The sequence below is a fragment of the Oryzias latipes genome, chromosome 12 (assembly GCF_002234675.1).
Source record: "Oryzias latipes chromosome 12, ASM223467v1".
Classification (NCBI taxonomy): domain Eukaryota; kingdom Metazoa; phylum Chordata; class Actinopteri; order Beloniformes; family Adrianichthyidae; genus Oryzias; species Oryzias latipes.
The window spans coordinates 2,040,629-2,062,283 of record NC_019870.2 but is presented as its reverse complement, the minus strand read 5'-3'; the positions used below and the strand labels follow the sequence as shown (position 1 = coordinate 2,062,283).

The window sequence follows — 21,655 nt, the reverse complement described above, 5'->3', positions numbered from 1 at the left end:
TGAATAAAAACAACATGCAGCTGTTGTACATATGAGATGTTTTCAGGTAAATTGGTCCACTTAGGTATAAAAACGAACTAAAGCAACAAATGTGTAGAAATATTCAGCAGTTCCCTCATTTCCACTCATGTCCTCAAAAAGTAAATCAACCCAAAGACCAAAGCAGACCCAATTACCCGGAAGACATTGTTATATTTCAGACGTCACTCACTTGAGGGCGCTACAGCCTGACCAAGGCTGCAAATAAGAAGCTAATGGTCCAATAGCTTCCTGTTCCCTCCTACACAGTTACTCTGTTAGACATTTGACAACTTTTTGTGAGTCACGCTTCTCCAATTTTCCAATGTTGGTTATTCCTTTTTCCCCTACTACTTATTATACGAATATGTAACGTCATTTACTCCCAGCTCTTATACATGGCTGGATGACTCAATTGGTTAAGTGCAGGACTGGTATTGGAATTTAGGGTTAGATTCCCAGGGGGCAAAATTAGCTTCATCCAGTTTGGGTCCTTGGGCAAGACCCTTCATGCTACTGCCTATGTCCCTACTGCCCAAGTCTGCCCTGTGGTGGTCCCCAGTCTGGATAAAATACAAGGTTGTGTCATGTAGGGCATCCTATGCGAAGATATCTCCCAAACCACCTGTTTGAACCAGTGAAAGCTGATTGGCTGTGGTGACCCCTGAAGAGGTATGCCAAAAGCTGAACAACAACTCCCTGCACTTATCAGACCAGGGTTCCCTTGTTTGGTCCACACCAGAGTTCAGATGAGCTTTTACGCCCTGCCAAATAGCTGGAGTCTCTGAACCAATGAACCCTGATGCAAATCAAACCATCCATCCAATTTCTTACCCTCACCCGAGGCTGGGTCAGAAGGGCAGCAGTCTAAGCAAAGATGCCCAGTCTTCCCTCTCCTCTGCCACTTCCTCCAGCTCCTCTTGGGGGGGGGACTACGTCTCTCGGCTGGTCTGGGTCTTCCCAGGGGCCTCCACCCAGTGGGTTAGCATCCAGGAGGCATCCGGACCAGATGCCCGAACCACCTCAACCGGCTCTTCTGGATGTGACCCAGCTTCTCCCCGTATCTCTAAGGGAGCACCCAGCCACCCTGCGGAGGAAGCTCATTTCAGCCGCTTGTATTCAGGACCTCGTTCTTTCTGTCTTTGTTCTTGACCAGAGAAACGTAGTTTGTCTTTTCTGGGTGGGTGGAGTGCTCTTGCTTCAGGTGGATGAATTTAAATATCCCTGGGTCTTGTTCACAAGTGAGGGAAGTTTGAAACGTGGAGTTGACAGGTAGATTACTGCGGCAGCCGCCTTCATGTGGTCACTGGACCGATACGTTGTGGTGAAAAGAGAGCTGAGCCAGAAAGCAAAGCTCTCAATTACCGGTCGAACTTTGTTCCAATACTCACCTATTAGCAAATAAAACCAATCAAATCAATGTTGAATGGACTAAAATCTCCAGGACTACCTTGGTCTAAAGGCTCCCTAAGAAGCAAACTTGTGACATCTTTGGTTTACTTTGTTCCAGCATTTGTCTGCATAAATACTGCTGGTGGTTTTCATTTGGTCTCATTCAAATCCAAAGGCGAAAAGAAAACAAAGATTGAGTTTATCATGTCAGACTGTTCTGACTTAAACAGAGCTGTGTCTCTTTGGGATGGAGGTTTAAAACTCCTGCTGAGTGGAGCAAGACACTTTGAAACAGGACAGGGGAAAAAATCCACCAAATTCCTCAGTTGAAGTTGTTTTTAGATGTTTGACCTCCAACTTTGACTCCAACCCATAAGAAAACCATTTTTTCATTGTCTTTTAAACATCCTTCCTCCTTGCTTTGTGTCAGCACCCTGCAGTTCACCCTTTCAGTCTGACTTAATCCCCTGGGAAAGGATTATAATCCAGCCAACCAGCTCCATTCATGACCGTCCCTCCTCCCACTTTGATCCTCGACTTCTTTACTTTCCACATTTGCTTCATAGTTCGCCTTACCTAAAGGAGAATATAATGTCTCCCATAGTGCTGACGTTCTACCTCCCTGAGTAGTGCCCCCTCTTTTTGTCCCGCCTGACCCTGGATCTTCTATTAAGTGAGGCCCAGGAGTCGCACCACCTCGCCATCCGAGGGCTGCTTCGACGTGCCTCTGGAAATGACTCGTTTTCCCTCGCCACGTCCTGCGGACGCCTGCTGTCGGTGAGCTCTGTGAACCTGACCTTCCTCTATAGAATCACTCCATCAGTTTTTTTATAGGGTTTAGGGTCAGTCTTCACTGCAATGACTAAAACACCTCAACAAGAATGAATACTTTAGGAAATCAACAGGATAACCACATACAGGTTAGGGCTTTCAGTCTTCTAAGTGATCAGTCCAACATTGATCAGTGATCACCTAACAGATCAGATGAGATTTGATCAATACTCGTCTCCTCTGTGGAATCGGTGAGCCAGACACTTTCAGATGGTAGCAGCCTCAGACACTCCGACCAGAGAGGAAAAAGGAGACGAAGACGGTTGAGTATTGATGAAAGTACATCAAGTCACGTCCAGAACAACCCAACAAATTAACATACCGACGTCCTGCTAGTATAAGAACACATGAAATAAAATTACAGCCACATTGTTCTTTATTAGAGATGCCTTCAGTACACTCACAGCCATCTTTTTTCATAACACTCCGTTTATACATTTTCTAAAGGTCATAAATGTGTCTAATTGAGATTTTCAGATGTGGATGTTTTAATAAACAATAGTTCATGAACTGACCTGCAAAGGGTCTACTCAGCTTCGCCCAAGAGTAGCTGGGATAGGCTCCAGCAACCATGTGACTCTGAAAGGGATTAAGCAGGTTTAGGACATGGAAGGATGGATGGATGGATGGAGAGATAGTTTGTGAGGTCATTTGGGGGCTTGAGCTCAGACCAGTAAGTAAAATAAAGCAGGAAGAAGACAAGTGATGCTCTTATAACATTTTCAAAGTTTTTGCTAAGTTTTGTTTTAGATTTTCTTTGCTACTTATAATGGGGCATTTCCGTCATGTATTGCCTTTGGTTCAGTTGGGCTCTCTGATCCACGAAGGTCCGCGTTCAGGCTGCAGAGTACAAGTGAACTATTCTTAAACCAAGCAGGTCTGCATGGGTTCATCACCAGCTGAATTTATTCATATATTCCTGAATCCATCAGTTTTCTTATCCGGCTCATTACTGTTCAGGGTCCACGGTGGCTGGAGCTTCTCCCAGCAAATGTTGGGCGGAGTTTATCCTGGACAGTTTCCCTGTCCCCTGCAGGAATGTTACTGAGTCTCATTTCTAATGATAAGAGTTTAAAGGACGTCTTCAACACTCTGACGATTATCTTCACTTTTATCAAACTTTATAATCCCCTTCTAAGAAGTTACCGAAAAATAGTCATGACTTCCTTTTTTTTATCTTTCTTAAACAGCACAAAATCCTGTATCCCTTGGAGAACAAAACTTAAAATATTTCTAACTTTAAACATGCATTCATGTGTTTCCTGTCTAATGAGGCGTTGAGGTGTGGGCGTGGTCTGAAGAACCCTCTACGGCCTATCAGAGCTGGTTCAGCTTTTCTAAGGAGAAGCTTAAAGAAAACGTAACTATTAATGGAGTTATTTTTAATAAACAAACTATGGCATTGTATTCCTGCTTAGTTACAGTTCAATTAACAAATTACTTCCATGTTTGTCAGTTACATAATTTTCTATGCCTAAATTTTCCTTCATTTACATAACACACATAAAGGTTTACCCTTACCTTTCACGTTTCTGGAGATCTAGACAAAGATGCTGTTGAAACTCCCCAACATTACAAACCTTTGGTTGGAGAAGCTGTGATCAAAGTGTTTCTGCTGAAGGAAGCAGGCTGAGCTGTGATGGAGACAGCATTAATGTGAATGCTCTCATGAGGAAAGGCTATCATGTTCTAGATGCTTTGCATCAACACACTTACAGCCTGAATGCAGACAACGACCTTCTCATTTTGAACTCTGCTCAGGGTTTTTTGTATTTATATTAAAATGTTGCATTTATTCTGTTTGTTCTATTGCATTTTAGAGTAGAACTAGTTACCTTTGGGGCTTTAGGTCTTTCCATCAGGGACCTGTGATGTTGGGGTTATGTTATCTTTGGAAATAAAACAACAGGGGGTTTATCAGTGATGTAATGATAAATGACATAATGATAAATACTTAAGCGAACAAACTGTTTTCATTGATAAAAGCTTGAGATGAGATCGCAGGTTACCTGTTGCTATTATCAGCTTGGTGCTTTGCCTTCCTGATTTAGTCTGTCAGTTAATCCTCTAAGCTGCTTATTAACTCTGACAGACCTGTTTACTAGTATAGCATGTCTTCCTTTCCCTGGGTTTACAACGGTTTTTACTGATCAGCTCATCTAAGTCATGCTAAGATAACATGCAGTCATCCAATTTCTGAGTCATGCTAAGATAACCTCCGCTACCAAGCTGATCTCATTTGGCGTGAAAGCAGCTGAAAACATTTGAAATGACGGGAAATGTTTTTCTTTACCTCCAAGTCACACGTTTACATTGACTTGACTGAATAACAACAGCAAATGAGCAAAATGAATTAAGCCTTGAAATGCATGTTTTGGTGGATCATCAGCTTTTAAAACAAGCTGGTGCTCTACATTAAGGTCAGGGGTCATAGGGGTTATTTTAGTCTAAACGTGAAAAACATATGTGCTGACTTTAGTGTAAAATTTAAAGTAAAGGTATACCAAACTTTTATTCAATACATGAAGTCATAAAAATAAAAGAAAAATGGATGGACTCCATTGTTATAATTTGTTTAGCTCCATCCACAGTTTTTCCAGAACTGACACAAAATCCCATTTAAATCAGATTCTGGAGCAGGAAACATGCAGAACAGGTGACCTGAGGTAGCTTTACCTGCAGGCAGGAGGGGGTCAGCACCTCACCAAAACCTGTGTCAGCTTCATCAACAGTCAGCACGTTGGAAGTAGGTGAAGCTGAGCCACAAGCCCCAATAATCCCAGCTCATAACTTTGTTGGGGGTTGAGTTTGAACACAATTAATTAGTCCAGATTAGTCCAAAGTGTGTCTGCGGTCTGTTGCATCAGATCTATAGGCTCTAATGCCACAAAGACACAAATCATGTCGGAAGGAACCACGACGGTCCTGTTAGTATTTGTTTATCCTTTTTTAAAAGAACATTTTTGTGTTTTTTGGTAATGATGGGTCGACAAAAGTGAGTCTGAACTCTGTATATTTTTGTAAAATTTAGATAAGATTACATAAACTAACCAAACGCACTAAAAATGGAAAAACAGAGCCGACTTGAATTCATAAAAAAACAACAGACAAAGTCAAACCAATGAAACTGGATTAGTTGCAATGATTATGTGAAGATGAGGTGGAATTTCAACTCATTAACTTCTGTTTACTTTGGGGATTTTTCCCCGCTGCAACACTAATTTTACAAAAGACGCAATTTCCTGCTGGACTTTCTGAAGTGTTTATGATCAGACTGAGAAGGAAAAGCGCTAGAAGAAACTGTTTAGGAGAAATGATACTGACCTGGAACAGATCCTGCAGTTTGGATTTGATCTGCGTGTTTAACCCTTGTGCTATCTTAGATGACCCCCCCCCCCCCCCCCCCTTACATTGAGGTGTTCTCCCTACCATGACAAAGGTGGATAAAGGTGGAAAGATTTCATGTTCTCCATGGACACCAGTGAAGATCACAAATCATTGAGGAAAAAAGGTTCAGAGCACTGTCTAGCGGGTCTAGATGACCCAACTCCCAACGTTAAAGTGCCTAGGATAGCACAAGGGTTAAGGTCGCCAGGTCTTCAGCGGGTTCAAGCCATTCCTCTGAGGACATAACACAGACTTACCCAGACTCACACTCAGTCTCATTTTATAACAGCCGTTTCTGTTTCTGCACAGAGGAATTTCTGCTGCACAGCTCCAAAAGGGAACTTCAACTTTTCTGCCTCAGGAAATATGTCGTTTTTTTTTGTTTGTTTTTTAAATATGTCCAAACGCTGATTATTTTGAATGCTGGGATCATGTTTGCTGTTGCTTCATCAGTAGAAACATGACAAATGTTTGAGATTGAAGGCTATAAGAGATGGATGATCTGAAAATCCCACAAAACATTTTAAATTCTCACATTGCAAAGAAATCTGCAATATAATATGACTGTTTTAGAAATCTATGGACAGGATGAACTGATGGTTCTGAAAATGTTCCCAAAAGTCCTCTTTAACAAGAAGAAACATCCAGGAGAACTCAGTGATGGGCTCGATTGTTTGGAGCTGAAGAGGACAGGAAAGAGTTTTAATGCTCAGTAGTGGCATTTTTTACAATTATTTTATTGCTGACTGCTTTTTGTAATTTTTTGCGGTTTTAATTTTGTTCTTAATTTTAAACTTTCTTCTGTCTTCCTTTTATTGTGAAGCACTTTGGTACACCTAAAGGAGTTATGCTATAAGTATATAATAAGCGCTATGTATATATAAAGTTTTATTCATTCCTTCATTAAGCCTTTAAGGTCTTCAGAATAATAGTAATTTAGGCCTCAATGTCCAAGAAGACCTTCGTGTTGCATCAGCACGATGAACCACCTCGTGTATTTGGAGAACTGTGAAAGTCCTTCCACATCCAAGAGCTTTTCTCTGACAGACTTGGTCGCCCAGCAACGGAAGCCATAAATAAATAAACAGTAAATGAGCAGATGAAAGATTAGAACCATATCCGTATGAAATAGTGTGTGTTTGCGTGTGCAGTGCATCAGGGGTGTGAACGCGGCGGTTAGCCGTTTCAAACCACGTGTTGCTGCTGCTGATCGCATGCAGCGAATAAAATAGTCCTTAAAACGTTTCAGACTGAGCAAAGATAGTTATAACGATAAAGAAATTATATTTGCTACTGAAAAATGATTATCAAAATGGACTTTGTTGTAGCTGGAGCTAACATACCATGCTATGTTAGCCAAATAAATGTTAAAATTTGCAGCTTATTTTTAAACAGCTTGACTCTGAAGTACCTGTAGGGGTTAAACTTTTCAATTTAGTTGAAGAAATGAATCTCAGTTACATTTTAAGGCATTTCAAATCTGAATCGTCCATTTTTTTCTTTTTACTGATTTTGTTTGTATCTTTAGATGTTTTTAAATATTTAAATAATCTGTAGTCGACTCTTTCTTTATATTTTGACCACATTCTTTTTTTTGGACACCATTTACTTTGCTTTGGATTTGCCAAAAAAAGAAGAAGAAATAAATCTGAAGGGGAAATGATAAAAGTTTGGTTTCCTGTTTCAAAAAATGGGAGTTTTTTTCTCTGCTGTCTGCATTATTACTTATTGACACCTCAAGGTGGCGCTGTTGGAAAACTTAACCTTATGTGATCAAGGGAAAAGAGTTTGTGATATTCTGACCGTGCTCGTGTTTATATCGAGATGGAGTTCCATTAATGCCAAACATTATATCATATATAACAGATAACATGTTGGATTAGGGATGAGAAGAATGTGAAAATAAAAAATAGATTCTAACTACACAACATGTTCCTCATAATAAGATTCCATCTGCTTAGGTAGTGTCAATTCTCACATGAAACGTCATTTTTTACTGTTTTCTTGCTCGTTCCATTTAGTTGATTTATTTTAAGTAATTTTATTAACAAAACCAAAGAAAAAAACACAATAGAAATAAAGAACACAGGTATTTAAACCTATAAAAAATATGAATTCAGAAATTGATTTGAAAATAAATAGTAGAAAACATACAAATGCACTGTTTTTAATGTCGGGTTTATTGAAATGATGGGAACTAGTGAAACTTAAAACAGCACTCATCATGTATAAAGCCAGAAATAATAAACACACAGCAAACGTTCAATTTAAGAAATCAGTACATTCCCACTACAAAAAAGAAAATGTGCTCATCAATTTGTGGCCTGGATTTATGGAACGTTTAAAAAAAACCAAAAGTTTACATGTATTCAAGAAAACCTACAAGATGTCACTGATGGATCCGTACAAGGCAAGAAATGATCAATAAAAACGAAAATATCACGTCTGCATTGGTGCTTTACAGATTGTAATGTCAATGTTTGGAACAAAACTGTAAATAGAAATACGCAGATGATCAGGTGTTGTTATAAAGGGGCGGGATCATACAAGATACTTCAACCCTTTTCAAGCACTCTGTCTTGTTTCCTCTGTCTATTTTGAACTCTTGTGTTTATTTTCATTTGTGTTTGAAATAAAGAAAATTGAATTGATGCCAATTCTTCTCGACATAACTGCTCCTAGCGGTTTAAAGATTCCTTTTAACAATGGTTTGATTCATATATAATAATAATTTATGGCTGCGGATACGATTCAGAGTCGATGTTGCTTCACACCAGCAGTCCCGCCCACAACTCAGAGGCGAATTTCTGATGAAATCCTGCTGCTCTGCAGAAACTATGACCTAGAAAACGCCATAGATTTTGGCTAAAAACGGCATCATCCCAGTGAAAAGACTTTAAAAACAGATCAATGGAAGATCGCAGTGGAGCTATAGGATTTTCTATGATGTTTGCTCCGCGTTGTGTGTCATTTCTGATTTGGGGTTTTATCCACAAGTTGGTTGTGTCATTTTGCGTTAGTATTTGTTTATGTGTCATTGTTTTATGGGTTTTCACGGTTTGGTTTTCCTGTGATGTCTTTTGTGTGTTTTGTCGTTGTTTGGTGTAACCCTACAGGAGGTAGGTTTTTGTAAAAGTTTTTGCAACTTTTCTGTCGTCGTAACCGTTGATGCCAGTTGGACTGAAGTGTGTGTTTGTCCAGCATGTGATGTCAGAGGTTTCTGCTCAGCCTTCCGTCTTTCGTGGTTCCTGTTTGCACACGTTTCCATGTGAACGGGCTTTTTACAAGCATTTGAAGCCTCGGCATGGTGAGCTGCACTGTGGTAGGCTGGCAGGAAGTTGCTGTCGTGTAATTTCCTGTCAGCCGTGTCCTCAGAGCCTCTGCCGTTGTTTGCGTTAGTCTGCATGCGCTGTGAGAAGGTCTCGACATGTCCACACCAGCGCTGGTGAGTTGGCTTTGAGCGTGGCGGTGACAGGTGTTGGAGATGGGCGGAGCTAACGCGTCTGTCCCCGCTGACAGGGCGTGGGGGCCTCATGGTCCTCAGGACAACCTCCTCAGCCGGCCGTCTCCAGCTCCGGCATGTACAAGCTGGACATCCTACTCAAGAGAGGACACAACCTGGCCATCCGGGACAGAGGAGGTGCGGCGGCGCCGGACGGTCATTCTTCTCTGCTCTTATTCCATGACGGTGTGAGAACTTTGTATCCGCAGGTACCAGCGACCCGTATGTCAAGTTCAAGCTGGCTGGAAAAGAGGTGTTCAGAAGCAAGACCATCCACAAGAACCTGAACCCGGTGTGGGACGAGAGGACCACTCTGGTGGTGGACAGTCTGAGTGAGCCTCTGTACGTGAAGGTAACGTCCCAGAAGCCTCGGGAAGCACTCCTGTGACTTCTTCAGGGTTCCAGCGTCTTCATCAGATGTTCTGCTCTCTTGCAGGTGTTTGATTATGACTTTGGCCTTCAGGATGACTTCATGGGTTCTGCGTTTCTGTACCTGGAGTCTCTGGAGCAGCAGAGGTGTGTTCATGCCTTCTGTTCATAATGTAGGTCTACATTTGTGACATCATGTCTCACTGGAGTCGACGTTTGTGAGCAAAGAAATGGTACTGATGTAAAGTAGATGAAACAACTTATGGGTGAGTGATGGTAGCAGTACTGCTGCGTAATGCTTCAGAAGCTCCAGCGTCTTTGTCGATCAGAATCATCTGTTTGCTGCAGAACAATTCCCGTGACTCTGGTCTTGAAGGACCCTCAGCTCCCGGATCAGGACCTGGGGTCTCTGGAGCTCGCCGTCACGCTGACGCCCAAAGACAGCCCCCTGCAGGAGCCGCACGACATGCCGGTTCGTACCGTTTTCTATTCCCGATTGAGTCTTCAGATCGATCTGACCAAATCTGTTGTTGGTGGTTTTCCGGCCGGGATTTTCACCGCATGATCTCAGTTTTTAAAAGCAAGCCTGGATGGAAACTAGCCAAAACTATTGTGCATCATTTTAGCGCATCATCCGTAACACAGCTGTACGTGACGTCACCATGGCAACTACGTAAATATATGGCCCACAGTGCCGAAACTTGGATCGTCGAGTTGTTTTTTACAGGACCACATGAAAATCAGGAGAGCGGCATCTTGAGTCAAAGCAAGCGTTGCTAAACATCTAAAATGCAGACAGCAGAGGGCGCTGTGCTTCAGAACTGTCTAGACGATGTTTGAGCACTTTCACTACATCGCTGAATTAGCTTGCCTGGACTAAGGGTAGCTAAAGTTAAAAGAGAAAAGTGGGTTTGCACCGATATGCAACACCCAACAGTTTACGCAATCAACGTCATTTACGTGAACCTGACGAGGAGAGGAGCGGCGATGCAGATGGGACACGCAGAGCTGCTTTTCTCCACATCGGATCGCGTAAACGGTCGACGGGTTCCAATGTGTAAAGGAGGTTTTTGTCATTTAGCCTTTGCCAGTGCAGCTGTTAAAAGTTTATTGATTAAAAATAGCTCAACATGAGGAAAAGCGGGAATCCTCTTGCACCCAAACGCATCATAGAGACATTGGTGTAACTGCGTCTGGTGGGACCTAAAGCTCAGAAGCTGCACAGACCCTCCAGATGGTGACGGTCGCCCGCTGAGGTGATCATGCAGGACAGCCGTCCAACAGCAGCCAGAGGTTGTTTTTTATTCAGTTTACAGAAAAATCACAGGAGAACAACCTCGGATGTGTCAAGGTGCTGCACTGGCGGCAAAACCAGAACTAGACTGACTACAAATCCAGTTTTTTAATGCAGCTTTTAATGAGCTTCCATTAAAGTCAAAGCATTTTTGGAAAAGATCTTTATCACTGTAATGAGTGTTTGTGTTTTCAGCAGCGCTCTGAGGTTACCACGTACCGCTGGAAGCCGTATGTACACAAAGTGAGTTTAGTGATAGTTAGGTCAGTGGTCCTGTAGTTGATCTCCTGCAGCCCCACCTCTTAAACCTTAGTCACATGACCCATATAGAGGGTTGACCCCTACAGGTTTTTAGTCTGTCCGGGTCTGTGGAGGGTCGTAGAGAGGAGTGGCTGTATCTCCCTTGAGGCGGCCGTACGTCCTACGTCTGCAACCCTTGTGCTATCCTATGACCCCACCCTTATATTGGCGTGTTCTCCCTACCATGACAAAGGTGGAGAAAGGTGGAAAGATTTCATGTAATCCATGGACACCAGTGAAGATCACAAATCATTGAAGAAAAAAGGTTCAGCGCACTGTCTAGTGCAGTGTTTTTCAACCTTTTCTGAGCCACGGCACACTTTAACCTTAAAAAAAATCCCGCGGCACACCAGCATCCAAAAATTTAAAAAAAGAAGGAGAAACTCATAGTCTGTATTGATCTACAGCCCCTCCACAATCTCACATGCATTTTTGAGATAATTGTTGCAGAAAAAGCTGGAAACTGCAGCTGTTTTTTTCTCTAAAAGATTCAATAAAAGTTAAGTTAGAAGATTTAAAAATAGTTTGATGTGTGTTCGTTGGTTTCAAGACGTTTAAAGACAGATCTCCTTGTGCCCTGTCACTCTCACAACCCAATGCATCATGGGAGATGTAGTGCATAAAACGGCCGGAGATCGGTTTTCGGAGCTTCATTGTTTTGTTCACTTGTTCCACGGTCTGATACCGGATTCTGTGCAAAGCTACACCGCTAAAGACGAGCTTTAGCTGGTATTTTTGTTAGAACTGAGCGACTTTACGAGCTAAATCGGGACAAGGAAGTGAAGACTTTAACCACTTCTGATTGGTCAGACTGATGACATGTGATTAAGCCCCCCTACAATGATTGGTGGAGACAGGTAAAGGGACGGGACTTTTCCCAAATACAGCCGGAGCTGCAGCTGAATCGCGGTACGGTCATTCTTATCAAAATGTCTTTAATAAAATAAAATAAACGCAAAGAAAAAGTATTTTACGATCTTTTATATTCCTAACTCCTCAGTGTTTTATCAGGGCCTGTTTGGATGAACACAGAGCTGAAATCCTGGAGATGGGAAATGTTTTTAGATCAGTTAATGAGGGCAATTTTCCACGGCACACTTGGCCATCTCCCACGGCACACTAGTGTGCCGCGGCACACTGGTTGAAAAACACTGGTCTAGTGGGTCTAGATGACCCAACTCCCAATTGTAACGTGCCTAAGATAGAACAAGGGTTACGTGTATCGTGAAGTATTCGTCAGGATAATAGACGTACGGGTGTTGCTGTTGTGTGATGCCCTTATGTCACACTCTAGTTATTAGTGACCTTACTGACCGCACACAAATGCTGAATTCACGCGGTGAGCAAGAGATGCCTTAGTAGTCGAAGGTCGAAGGTCGAAGGACGCCCGCAGGATGTGCACATAAAACTACACTCTAATTGTCTGATTGCCTCTTTTTTAAAGTCGGATTTCCACCGGTCCGTCTGCGGTGCGTTTCCCTTGCGTTGAGACCGCCTTTCGACCATCAGATAGTTTGCATTTTTCTCTGTCACGTATTCGGTCCACCCCCCCTGCTTGTAAGGAATGGTTTGTCCTGCCACCTCCAGTCCTTGTTTTGCGTCACAAAAGATGTTCTGTTTTCGTAAACTCCCGTAGTCCACGATGAAAATGGACGACGGCGTAAATGTTTATTTTAAAAGTACGGCAGAAGTTTTTATCTTGACATTTGGAGCAGTTTCCCATTTCTTCTGCTGCAAAATCGTGGCATTGATAGACTGGAGATAAAACTGGCGATGCGTTTTGGAGTGACGGACGTCAGACGCAGACGTGACGGAGGCGATAAAAACATTTCGGTTGGTTTATGAAGGTTCTATTTTTTTTTTGTGTCAGCGCCGCGGAGAAGCACCGCAGAACAGTCAGTAGCGCGCACGTATCACGTGAAACAGCACTGACGAACTCAATGCGCAGTCCACAGGATCTGGGGGATTAACAGAATGAAGCAAGTGTACGTCACGCCTGCGTCTCACCCACTTCCCCCCCATGTTCTGTATAAGTGATCACGACGACCGTATTTATTTTGGTGTCCCTGTGGGGTGTTTTCTTGGGCCTCGTCTTTGTGACCACAGAACAAAAAGTAAACATGACAGATTTCTCTGTCTGTGACGATGTGCCTCTGATCAGATTCTACAAACCAAACCTTGCTGCTTTTTTCCTGCGATCACTAAAACAGAGTCAGAATCGGACAGCGGACGAGGGCACACGAAGGTGAAGAATGTGGTCTGATCGCAGCTTCTTTCAGAAAACGTCAGGATCATCTTCCATTTCCCATGATGCAACTGCTGTTTTCGACACATTTAAATCCAGTTTGTCTGAAAATAATCCTGACTAAACCACAGATCACACCACAGATCTGGTGTTTGGTCATCGCCCGGTTTGGCTGCTGATCCGTTTTGGGGTTCTGCTTTCAAACAGTGTTCTCCTCTCTGTGACATTAGGCACAGCCTCACTCATGTTTTATTCAGGATATAAATTAATGATTGGCTGACGCTCAGTCTGTGCCGCACTCCCCTAAGAGAGGAAGACGTAGAAACAAACGACAAGCAGACGAAGAGCCAGGAAGAACGGGAAGGTGGGCCACGACATTGAAAACAGATGAGTCAGCATCTCCGTTTGAAATTAATGAGGACAAAATAATGCAGATTTCTAAGAAGGGTTTAATTATGCGGCTCAATTAAAAGCGGGTCATCTTCCTCTTCATTATTCATCCCGGCCCACAGTAGTCATATGTGCTCCTGCCCTGGAGCGCCCTCTAGTGTTGTAGCTCAACAACACGGATGTGGTCAATTGTGATTGAAGTTGTGCGTTTTGATTTAGACCATGCTGCTCAGGAGGTCCTGGAAACGGTCCACAAAGGTAAATCCTCGCCCTCGTAGTCTGTGTGTGTGCAGCTTCCATCAAGCCCCCTCGTCTTCGTCAGCTTCCCGTCTTTTTCAGAGCCGTGTTTCCCCTTCCTGTCAGATTTGGTTTGGTCCAGATGCCTGCTTCATCCCCATCCAGGCTCTGTTCTTCATGCTCCCTAACACAGACTCACCCAGTCCTGAGTTTACCAGCTTTCATTTTCAGAACAAAAGTGCGGACTTTCAGAATAAAGCACTTGACTTTCATGAATAGACAAACAGAACTAGAGAAAGAAAATAAGTTTTGTTGTCGTTTTTTCTGTGTCCATCCATTTTCTAAACTAAAAATCCATTTAGGGGTCATGGGTTGCTGGAGCCTATCCCTATCCTGTTAGGCGAAGGCTTGTTGATGTCTGATCTTTCCCACAACTGCCTCTGCACGATGGGGAGGCATCTGCAAAATCTTCAAGATTGTTTTGGGAAATCAGCTCTGATTGAATATGTCAATATGCACAGTATGTGTGTGGCTCGGCTCTGCTTTGTCAGCTGTCTGTTACCTTAAAATTCCTCCCAGTTTGATTCCAGGTTGATTGATCGTTGCATCTTTCCTCTTCATCAAAGGTTTTTGGGCAGAACGGCCGTGTCTGTTCAGTGATTTATGTGCAGTTTTTGTTTAGAAAAAGCCACAAAGCAACACTAAAGCAAACTGCACTCAAACACTGCAGACACAAAAACCGGATCCTTCCACTGCAGAAAGTAGTCCCCAGCTAAAGTACTTAGATATGTTAATTTCTCAACATTCTGACAAAATGTCATGACTTTATGGTAAAAAAAGGTGATAAATAAAACTTCAACAGTAGAAAGAGGAAAACCAAACCACTTCCGTTCCAGCTGTGGTTCTTCTGCTAGAACCACAGCTGGAACGGCAGCAGAGTCTGAGGAAGAGGCTTCCAGCTCAAAATTCACTTCACTTCAATTCAATCAGCAGTAATAACATTGATTTACTTTTTAAACCTTTGAGTTTAAAATCACTTTGGATCTTTTTTCTGAAAGAATATTGTTTTACTCGTTTGTAACCATCAAAATCACGTCTGATGTTACTGAATAACCCGTGTTGCTGCTGGACCATAAACATAAAACCAAACATAAAAATGTAGCAATAGCAATTTTACAACCACTTTGTTTGGTCGGAGGTCGACATTATTACAGTCTTTTAGCCTCATACAGATTGTTCTCTGCTGGTTCATAATCATATCACCGCATTCAAACATGAAGAACAGAGCCCTGCATTTGCCCTGCCCCCATGATACTGCTTGTCCATTGGTCCCGGTCTCTGATGCTGCTCGTCCATTTGCCCCGCCCCTTTGATGGCTCTTGTCCATGTGCCCCACCCCTGTGATTCTGCTTGTCCATTTGTCCATCACCTGAAACCGTAGTAGATCCATTTGTCTTCGTCCTTTGATGTTGCAGATCCTTTAGCCCCGCCCCCGTGATGTTGCAGATCCCTTAGCCACGCCCCTGTGATGTTGCAGATCCTTTAGCCCCGCCCCTGTGATGTTGCAGATCCTTTAGCCCCGCCCCGTGCTGTTGCAGATCCTTTAGCCGCGCCCCCGTGATGTTGCAGATCCCTTAGCCCCGCCCCCGTGATGTTGCAGATCCTTTAGCCCCGCCCCCGTGAGTTTGCAGATCCTTTAGCCCCGCCCCTGTGATGTTGCAGATCCTTTAGCCCCGCCCCTGTGATGTTGCAGATCCTTTAGCCCCGCCCCGTGCTGTTGCAGATCCTTTAGCCCCGCCCCCGTGAGTTTGCAGATCCTTTAGCCCCGCCCCTGTGATGTTGCAGATCCTTTAGCCCCGCCCCTGTGATGTTGCAGATCCTTTAGCCCCGCCCCCGTGATGTTGCAGATCCCTTAGCCCCGCCCCCGTGATGTTGCAGATCCTTTAGCCCCGCCCCCGTGATGTTGCAGATCCCTTAGCCCCGCCCCCGTGATGTTGCAGATCCCTTAGCCCCGCCCCTGTGATGTTGCAGGTCCGTTTGTCTCACTCCTGTGATGTTGCAGATCCTTTAGCCCCGCCCCCGTGATGTTGCAGATCCTTTAGCCCCGCCCCTGTGATGTTGCAGATCCTTTAGCCCCGCCCCCGTGATGTTGCAGATCCTTTAGCCTCGCCCCTGTGATGTTGCAGGTCCGTTTGTCTCACTCCTGTGATGTTGCAGATCCTTTAGCCCCGCCCCTGTGATGTTGCAGATCCTTTAGCCCCGCCCCCGTGATGTTGCAGATCCTTTAGCCTCGCCCCTGTGATGTTGCAGGTCCGTTTGTCTCACTCCTGTGATGAATCAAGTCCATGTCTGAACCTCTCTGTCAGCAGCAGCAGTCCATGCGTCTCTCTGAGCTGCATCGGAAATCTCAGCTCTGGCGAGGGATCGTCAGCATCGCGCTGATCGAAGGTCGGAACCTGATTCCCATGGACCCCAACGGCCTGAGCGACCCGTATGTGAAGTTCAGGCTGGGACCCCAGAAGTACAAGAGCAAGGTTTGACAGCTGCCGTTCCCGCCTGGTCCATGTTTGGAACAAGCTTTGTGAGACGGAGGTTTGTGGCTGTGCAGACGCTGCAGAAGACCTTGAGTCCTCAGTGGAGGGAGCAGTTCGACATGCACATGTACGAGGAGACCGGAGGAGTCCTGGAGATCACGGTGTGGGACAAAGACACCGGCAGGAGAGATGACTTCATTGGACGGTCAGTTGGTTTGGCTGGAAGAGAGGTGGTGTTTAGAATTGATGTCTCCTTAGGACATGTGGGTGCAAAGTTGATGTTGAGGTCAGTCAATGAACCCATGAATAGAAGGTGTAGGTGGGATATGGATGGACTGATTGAAGGGTGGATGGTTTTATGGGCGGGTGGATGTGCAGCATCTGGGACCCCTCACAGTGTGGGATGTGTTTTTGGTTTAGCTGCCAGCTGGACCTCTCCACTCTGGCCAAGGAGCAGACCCACCACCTGAAGCTGTCATTGGAGGAGAACAGGGGCGACCTGGTGCTGCTGGTCACATTGACCGCCACGGCCGCCGTGTCCATCACAGACCTGTCCATCACGCCGCTGGATGACCCGTGTGAGCGCAGGGTGATCCACCAACGATACGTGAGCTGCGTCCCACATGTGATTCACACTAAAGCAGACCTTCAGGTGTGACAGCAGGAGATGTTCTTCTGCAGAGCGTGAGGAGGTCGTTCTCCAACTTCAAAGACGTGGGCATCGTGCAGGTGAAGGTGCTGAGAGCAGAAGGTCTGATGGTTGCCGACGTCACCGGTACGACCCTGTCCTCCTCTGCCATCGTAGACTCAGAGCGGCCGTAAAGAAGCCTGAAGTATCTGTTCTCTCAGGTAAAAGTGACCCGTTCTGTGTGCTGGAGCTGAATAACGACCGCCTGCAGACCCATACAGTGTACAAGAATCTCAACCCGGAGTGGAACAAAGTCTTCACTTTGTAAGTGTCCCGGTCCTGGAAACTGGTTTGGCGTCTCTTCTTCCAGACTCAGCTGTGTCTGATTAGGTGGAAACCATCTCTGCGGTCTTTCTATGTCTTCAGTAACGTGAAGGACATCCACTCAGTGCTGGAGGTGACCGTGTTGGACGAAGACAGAGACAGGAGTGCTGACTTCCTGGGGAAAGTGGCCATTCCTCTGTTAAGTGTGAGGAAATGGTTTCACTTGAACTTTTATGAGCTCGAAAATGTTTGAGTCCTTCAGAAAAAGCAGATTTCTTGTCTGTCTGTCAGGTCCATAACGGCCAGCAGAGGGCGTACCTGCTGAAAAACAAGGAGTTGACGGCCCCGACCAAAGGGGTGGTCCACCTGGAGATCGAGGTCATCTACAACACTGTAAGCAAACACTCCATCCCGGGGTTCTTGTGGAAATGGGATGTGGAGATCCTGCTCATGAACTTAAGGTTCTTTTCTCTGAGAAAACAGAACCACAAAAGAGTCTTGAAGATGCTGCTCTCCAGTCATTTCAAAGACCTGCAATGAAAACGACTGAAGAACGAAGGACAACAAACCCCTAAAGTTCAGATGTTTGTTAGTTTGTTAGTTAATCTAAAAGCTAAAAACTTTCCTAATCCAGAATTTCCATAAAACATTCTATTGAGCACATAAACATGTTCAACTGTAATATTTTGGATATTCTGGTTTTTAATTGGTTGAACCCTATAAAGTATTAACCCATTGTTTTCCTGTTTCTCTTTTACTCTAGTATCTTCCTCCATTTTTATTTATTTTAATCGGTCAAAAAGCACAATCACACTAAAATGAGAACTACTTCTCTGTGCTTTTATAGCCTCCAACTTTTCTAATTACCCCCCCCCCCTCCCCATGACTGTTATCTCCACTCGTGTTTGTTTCTCTGGTCGTTCCTGCAGGTCAAAGCTGCTTTGAGGACAGTTGTTCCTGCAGAACAGAAATACATCGAGGAAGAGCCCAAAGTCTCCAAACAGGTGGGGGGGGGGGGTGGTCACTCTCATGAAATCTGTGTTTTGGTGTTTTGAACATTTGTGGCATTTTTCAGAGAATGGAGGACATTTAGAAAGAAAATTAACCTCAAAAGTGCATTTCTGAGCATTTCTTTATTCAAATCGCTGTGAATCAGGAGCAGATGGAAAAATACCATTCGTGTCGTATAAAGCTTCTACGGCAGGCAACAGTCTTCCTGCTCTGCTCCATTCTGATCACCCCCCTGCAGACAACAGATCCATGACCGTCTTTGTTTTCCTGGTCCGAGCTGGAATCTGGATCTAAACTGTACAGATGGATAGCTCTGATGTTATCCACCATTTTTGTTGCACAGATTATGTTAGGTTGGGGGTGTGAGGGGCTGTAAGCTAGTGGGAGAGCATGGGAACAAGTGTGACAGGAAAGGGGGTCGGAGTTAAGCAGTGCCAACAGTCTCAACCACAACTCAGAGGTGAATGAGAGTCTTCATAGACAACTCAGAGGTGAATTTCTCATAAATTCCTGCCGCTCTGATCTAAAGAAGGAACTTCCAGAGGATGACCTGTCATAGTTTATGTCCGATCATCCATGATCGTTTTATTAGAGATTGTCAAAACATTGAAGTTTTCACGTCCATTTGAATTGGTTACGTTTACCTTTTTGTGTATTTCCTCTGGTCTTGAATGCCACGAGTCGACCACAGTCATGGTTCTGTTCATTCTTTAGTAAATATAAAATTTTCTCTAATAATGGTTTTTTTCTCTCCTTTCCTGGTTTCTCCATTTACAATAGAAGAAAATAAAGGTAAATTTAGAGTTTCTTGTGTTAAAATATGACCTATAGGGAACGTAAAAAATATGGGATCCAGTACAGAGCCTTGTGGTACACCATGCCTGAAGAGGACCCAGAATGAATAAATTCTACTAGACGCATTCGGCTTCATGAGTTTCTGAAATACCAAAAATTAAGCACGTTTAGAATGTTGTGAACCAGAGCAGGAATTGAACCATCGCCTCCTGGACGAGCTGTCCTTCACTCAGTCCTCTGTGTGTGACGGTCCTCGCAGCTGCTGCAGCAGAACTTTAACCGGGTGAAGCGGTGCATCCTGGTCCTCTTCAGCTACGGCACCTACATCAACAGCTGCTTCGAGTGGGAGTCGGCGCAGAGGAGCATCCTCTCCTTCGTGGTAGGACAAAGGTGAACACGCACTTCCTGTTGGGTTGTCCCACCTGTGGTGAATCACCTGTTGGTGTCAGCTGTTTGTGGTGGTGGTGTGGACCTTTGAGATGTACATGCTGCCGCTGTTCCTGGTGCTCCTGCTCGTCTGGAACCACTTCTTTTCCTCAAGTAGAGAAATGACCGACGGGGTGAGAAACGACCGCATGTGACCGAATGTCTAGGTTTGAGACGCTTCTTCTCATCATCGCTCTCTTCTTCTGCAGTCCATGGAGGCCATGTTTGAATGGGAGGATGAAGAAGAAGACAAGGAGGACAAGGTAGGGCAGAAAACCGCTGAAAGTGCTTTTAAAGACGTTGGATGATGAAACGAAATGAAAGAGTGGGGCGCTGTTTTGTGGTGTGTCAGGACTCTGAGCACAAGGGCTTCATGGAGAAACTGTACGCCATCCAGGACGTGTTCATCAGTGTGCAGAACGCTCTGGATGAGGTGGCGTCCTTTGGAGAAAGAGTTAAAAAGTAGGTTCCCCTTTCGCTAAGCTGTCGTTCGGGTCTTGACTTTACAGCAAACGCTGGACAGAAAGCATCTACGGTTGATTATAAAGTTGCTTCTGTTTTTTTTAGCATCAGTGGTGACATTCTTTAATCCACTTTGTCAGTTTTTAAGTGTTTTATGATGTTCACTCCTCACAAAAAACAACCCAAAAGTGGTTTTGTGATCCATTTCTGAGTATTCCTCTAAAAACCTGCTCTCTGCCAATCCACTAAAACGAGTGGGTCCTCACATTGTGACATCACAAAGTAAGGAACCGCCCCTTCCAGGAAGAGTCTGCACTACCAGCTCCGCCCCCAGGCTAACACACACGCCCTCTTTCTAGCGGTGACCGGCTAAACGCTTTCCTTTTCTATGCATGATATGAACATCCATGTTTGCAAAATTACAAAACAGCAGAATCGTGTTCGGACGCCTGTTTTATTGTTTTGATGACATCGGGGTTACAGTTGGAGCATGTGATCCAAAACTGAAGCTGTTTTCATTCACAACAGACAACAAACAATCATTTTACATTTGATGAACACATAAATGTTGTAATTATCATTTTATTTTGGATTTAAACCTTTTCTTTTGTTTGTTTGATCCTATTTTAGCCTTTAATTTCTGTTTGAATTTCTTCTTCTATTGTTTTCCATTTGTGTTTTCATTTAGTTTGGATTGTTCTCTGTGCAGCTCTTTGTGGACAAACGTCCAGTAAAGCTGTGAACTGTTTCAGAGATGCTTCCTCAGAGATGTGAACGGTTTAAACTGGTTTCTCTCTTTTCCAGCACTTTTAACTGGACAGTGCCTTTTCTAAGCTGGTTGGCGATCGCTGCCTTATGTTTGGCCACATTTCTACTCTACCTCATTCCTCTACGATACCTGGTGCTCGCTTGGGGTGAGTCCAACAGAGGCACAATAGAAATGTTTCAACACTTTTTCATTTCTTTATAATCTGTTAATCTAATAGATATTTTCTTGCCTTTTCACTCATGAGTCTGTCTGATCCTCTTATGAAGAAAATGTGAAAAAATACTGTCCAAAAGATAAATTATGCTGTTTACATTGACAAAACCAAACCTTTTTGTGCGGGTTTTTTTTAATAATTGGAGTATATTTTTACTGTAACATGTTTAAAAACGAGTTTTTAATACGATTTATGTGGCCCCGCCCCCAAAACCCAAACCTTCTGTTTAGGACACAAAAACTATGGGAGACCACATAAATCTGCAAAACATGCTGAACGTTTTTAAAACGTGGATCATGCAGTGATATGTTCCTAAAACTTAACGGGAAAAAAGTATGGCGCAAACAAATTGAATTTTAAATTAGTCTTAAATAGAAAAAAAAAGATGAACTTCTTTTGCCCTGGTCATTAAAACTCACCATCTTCATGGGGCCACAGACACTTGCATCACCCATGAAAGAAGATCTGGGTCAAAGGGATTCATTCTGAAGACGTTCAGGCTCCAAATGAGTGGAAATGCTGAAACG

The 21,655-nt window shown here is 43.9% G+C and overlaps 1 protein-coding gene across 9 annotated transcripts in view; it reads left to right on the top strand.

The window, feature by feature from the left end:
* LOC101161253 (multiple C2 and transmembrane domain-containing protein 1) overlaps positions 1–21,655 on the top strand; it is a 34,529-nt gene that overhangs the window by 10,651 nt on the left and 2,223 nt on the right. Inside the window, exons 1-20 of one of the 9 annotated variants that reach the window (XM_023960563.1) lie at positions 1,972–2,187; positions 9,148–9,268; positions 9,340–9,482; positions 9,567–9,646; positions 9,848–9,971; positions 10,989–11,036; positions 13,948–13,986; positions 16,332–16,499; positions 16,574–16,704; positions 16,920–17,106; positions 17,181–17,274; positions 17,349–17,451; positions 17,554–17,656; positions 17,743–17,844; positions 18,381–18,455; positions 19,517–19,636; positions 19,707–19,817; positions 19,893–19,946; positions 20,036–20,145; positions 20,950–21,059. In XM_023960563.1, coding sequence (XP_023816331.1) covers positions 9,208–9,268; positions 9,340–9,482; positions 9,567–9,646; positions 9,848–9,971; positions 10,989–11,036; positions 13,948–13,986; positions 16,332–16,499; positions 16,574–16,704; positions 16,920–17,106; positions 17,181–17,274; positions 17,349–17,451; positions 17,554–17,656; positions 17,743–17,844; positions 18,381–18,455; positions 19,517–19,636; positions 19,707–19,817; positions 19,893–19,946; positions 20,036–20,145; positions 20,950–21,059 — 1,963 coding nt within the window. In that variant the 5' untranslated portion in view covers positions 1,972–2,187; positions 9,148–9,207. Of the gene's footprint in view, positions 1–1,971; positions 2,188–8,716; positions 9,074–9,147; positions 9,269–9,339; positions 9,483–9,566; positions 9,647–9,847; positions 9,972–10,988; positions 11,037–13,947; positions 13,987–16,331; positions 16,500–16,573; positions 16,705–16,919; positions 17,107–17,180; positions 17,275–17,348; positions 17,452–17,553; positions 17,657–17,742; positions 17,845–18,380; positions 18,456–19,516; positions 19,637–19,706; positions 19,818–19,892; positions 19,947–20,035; positions 20,146–20,949; positions 21,060–21,655 lie in introns of those variants that run through there. The other 8 variants (XM_023960562.1, XM_023960556.1, XM_023960557.1 and 5 more) reach the window with 8 other exon arrangements.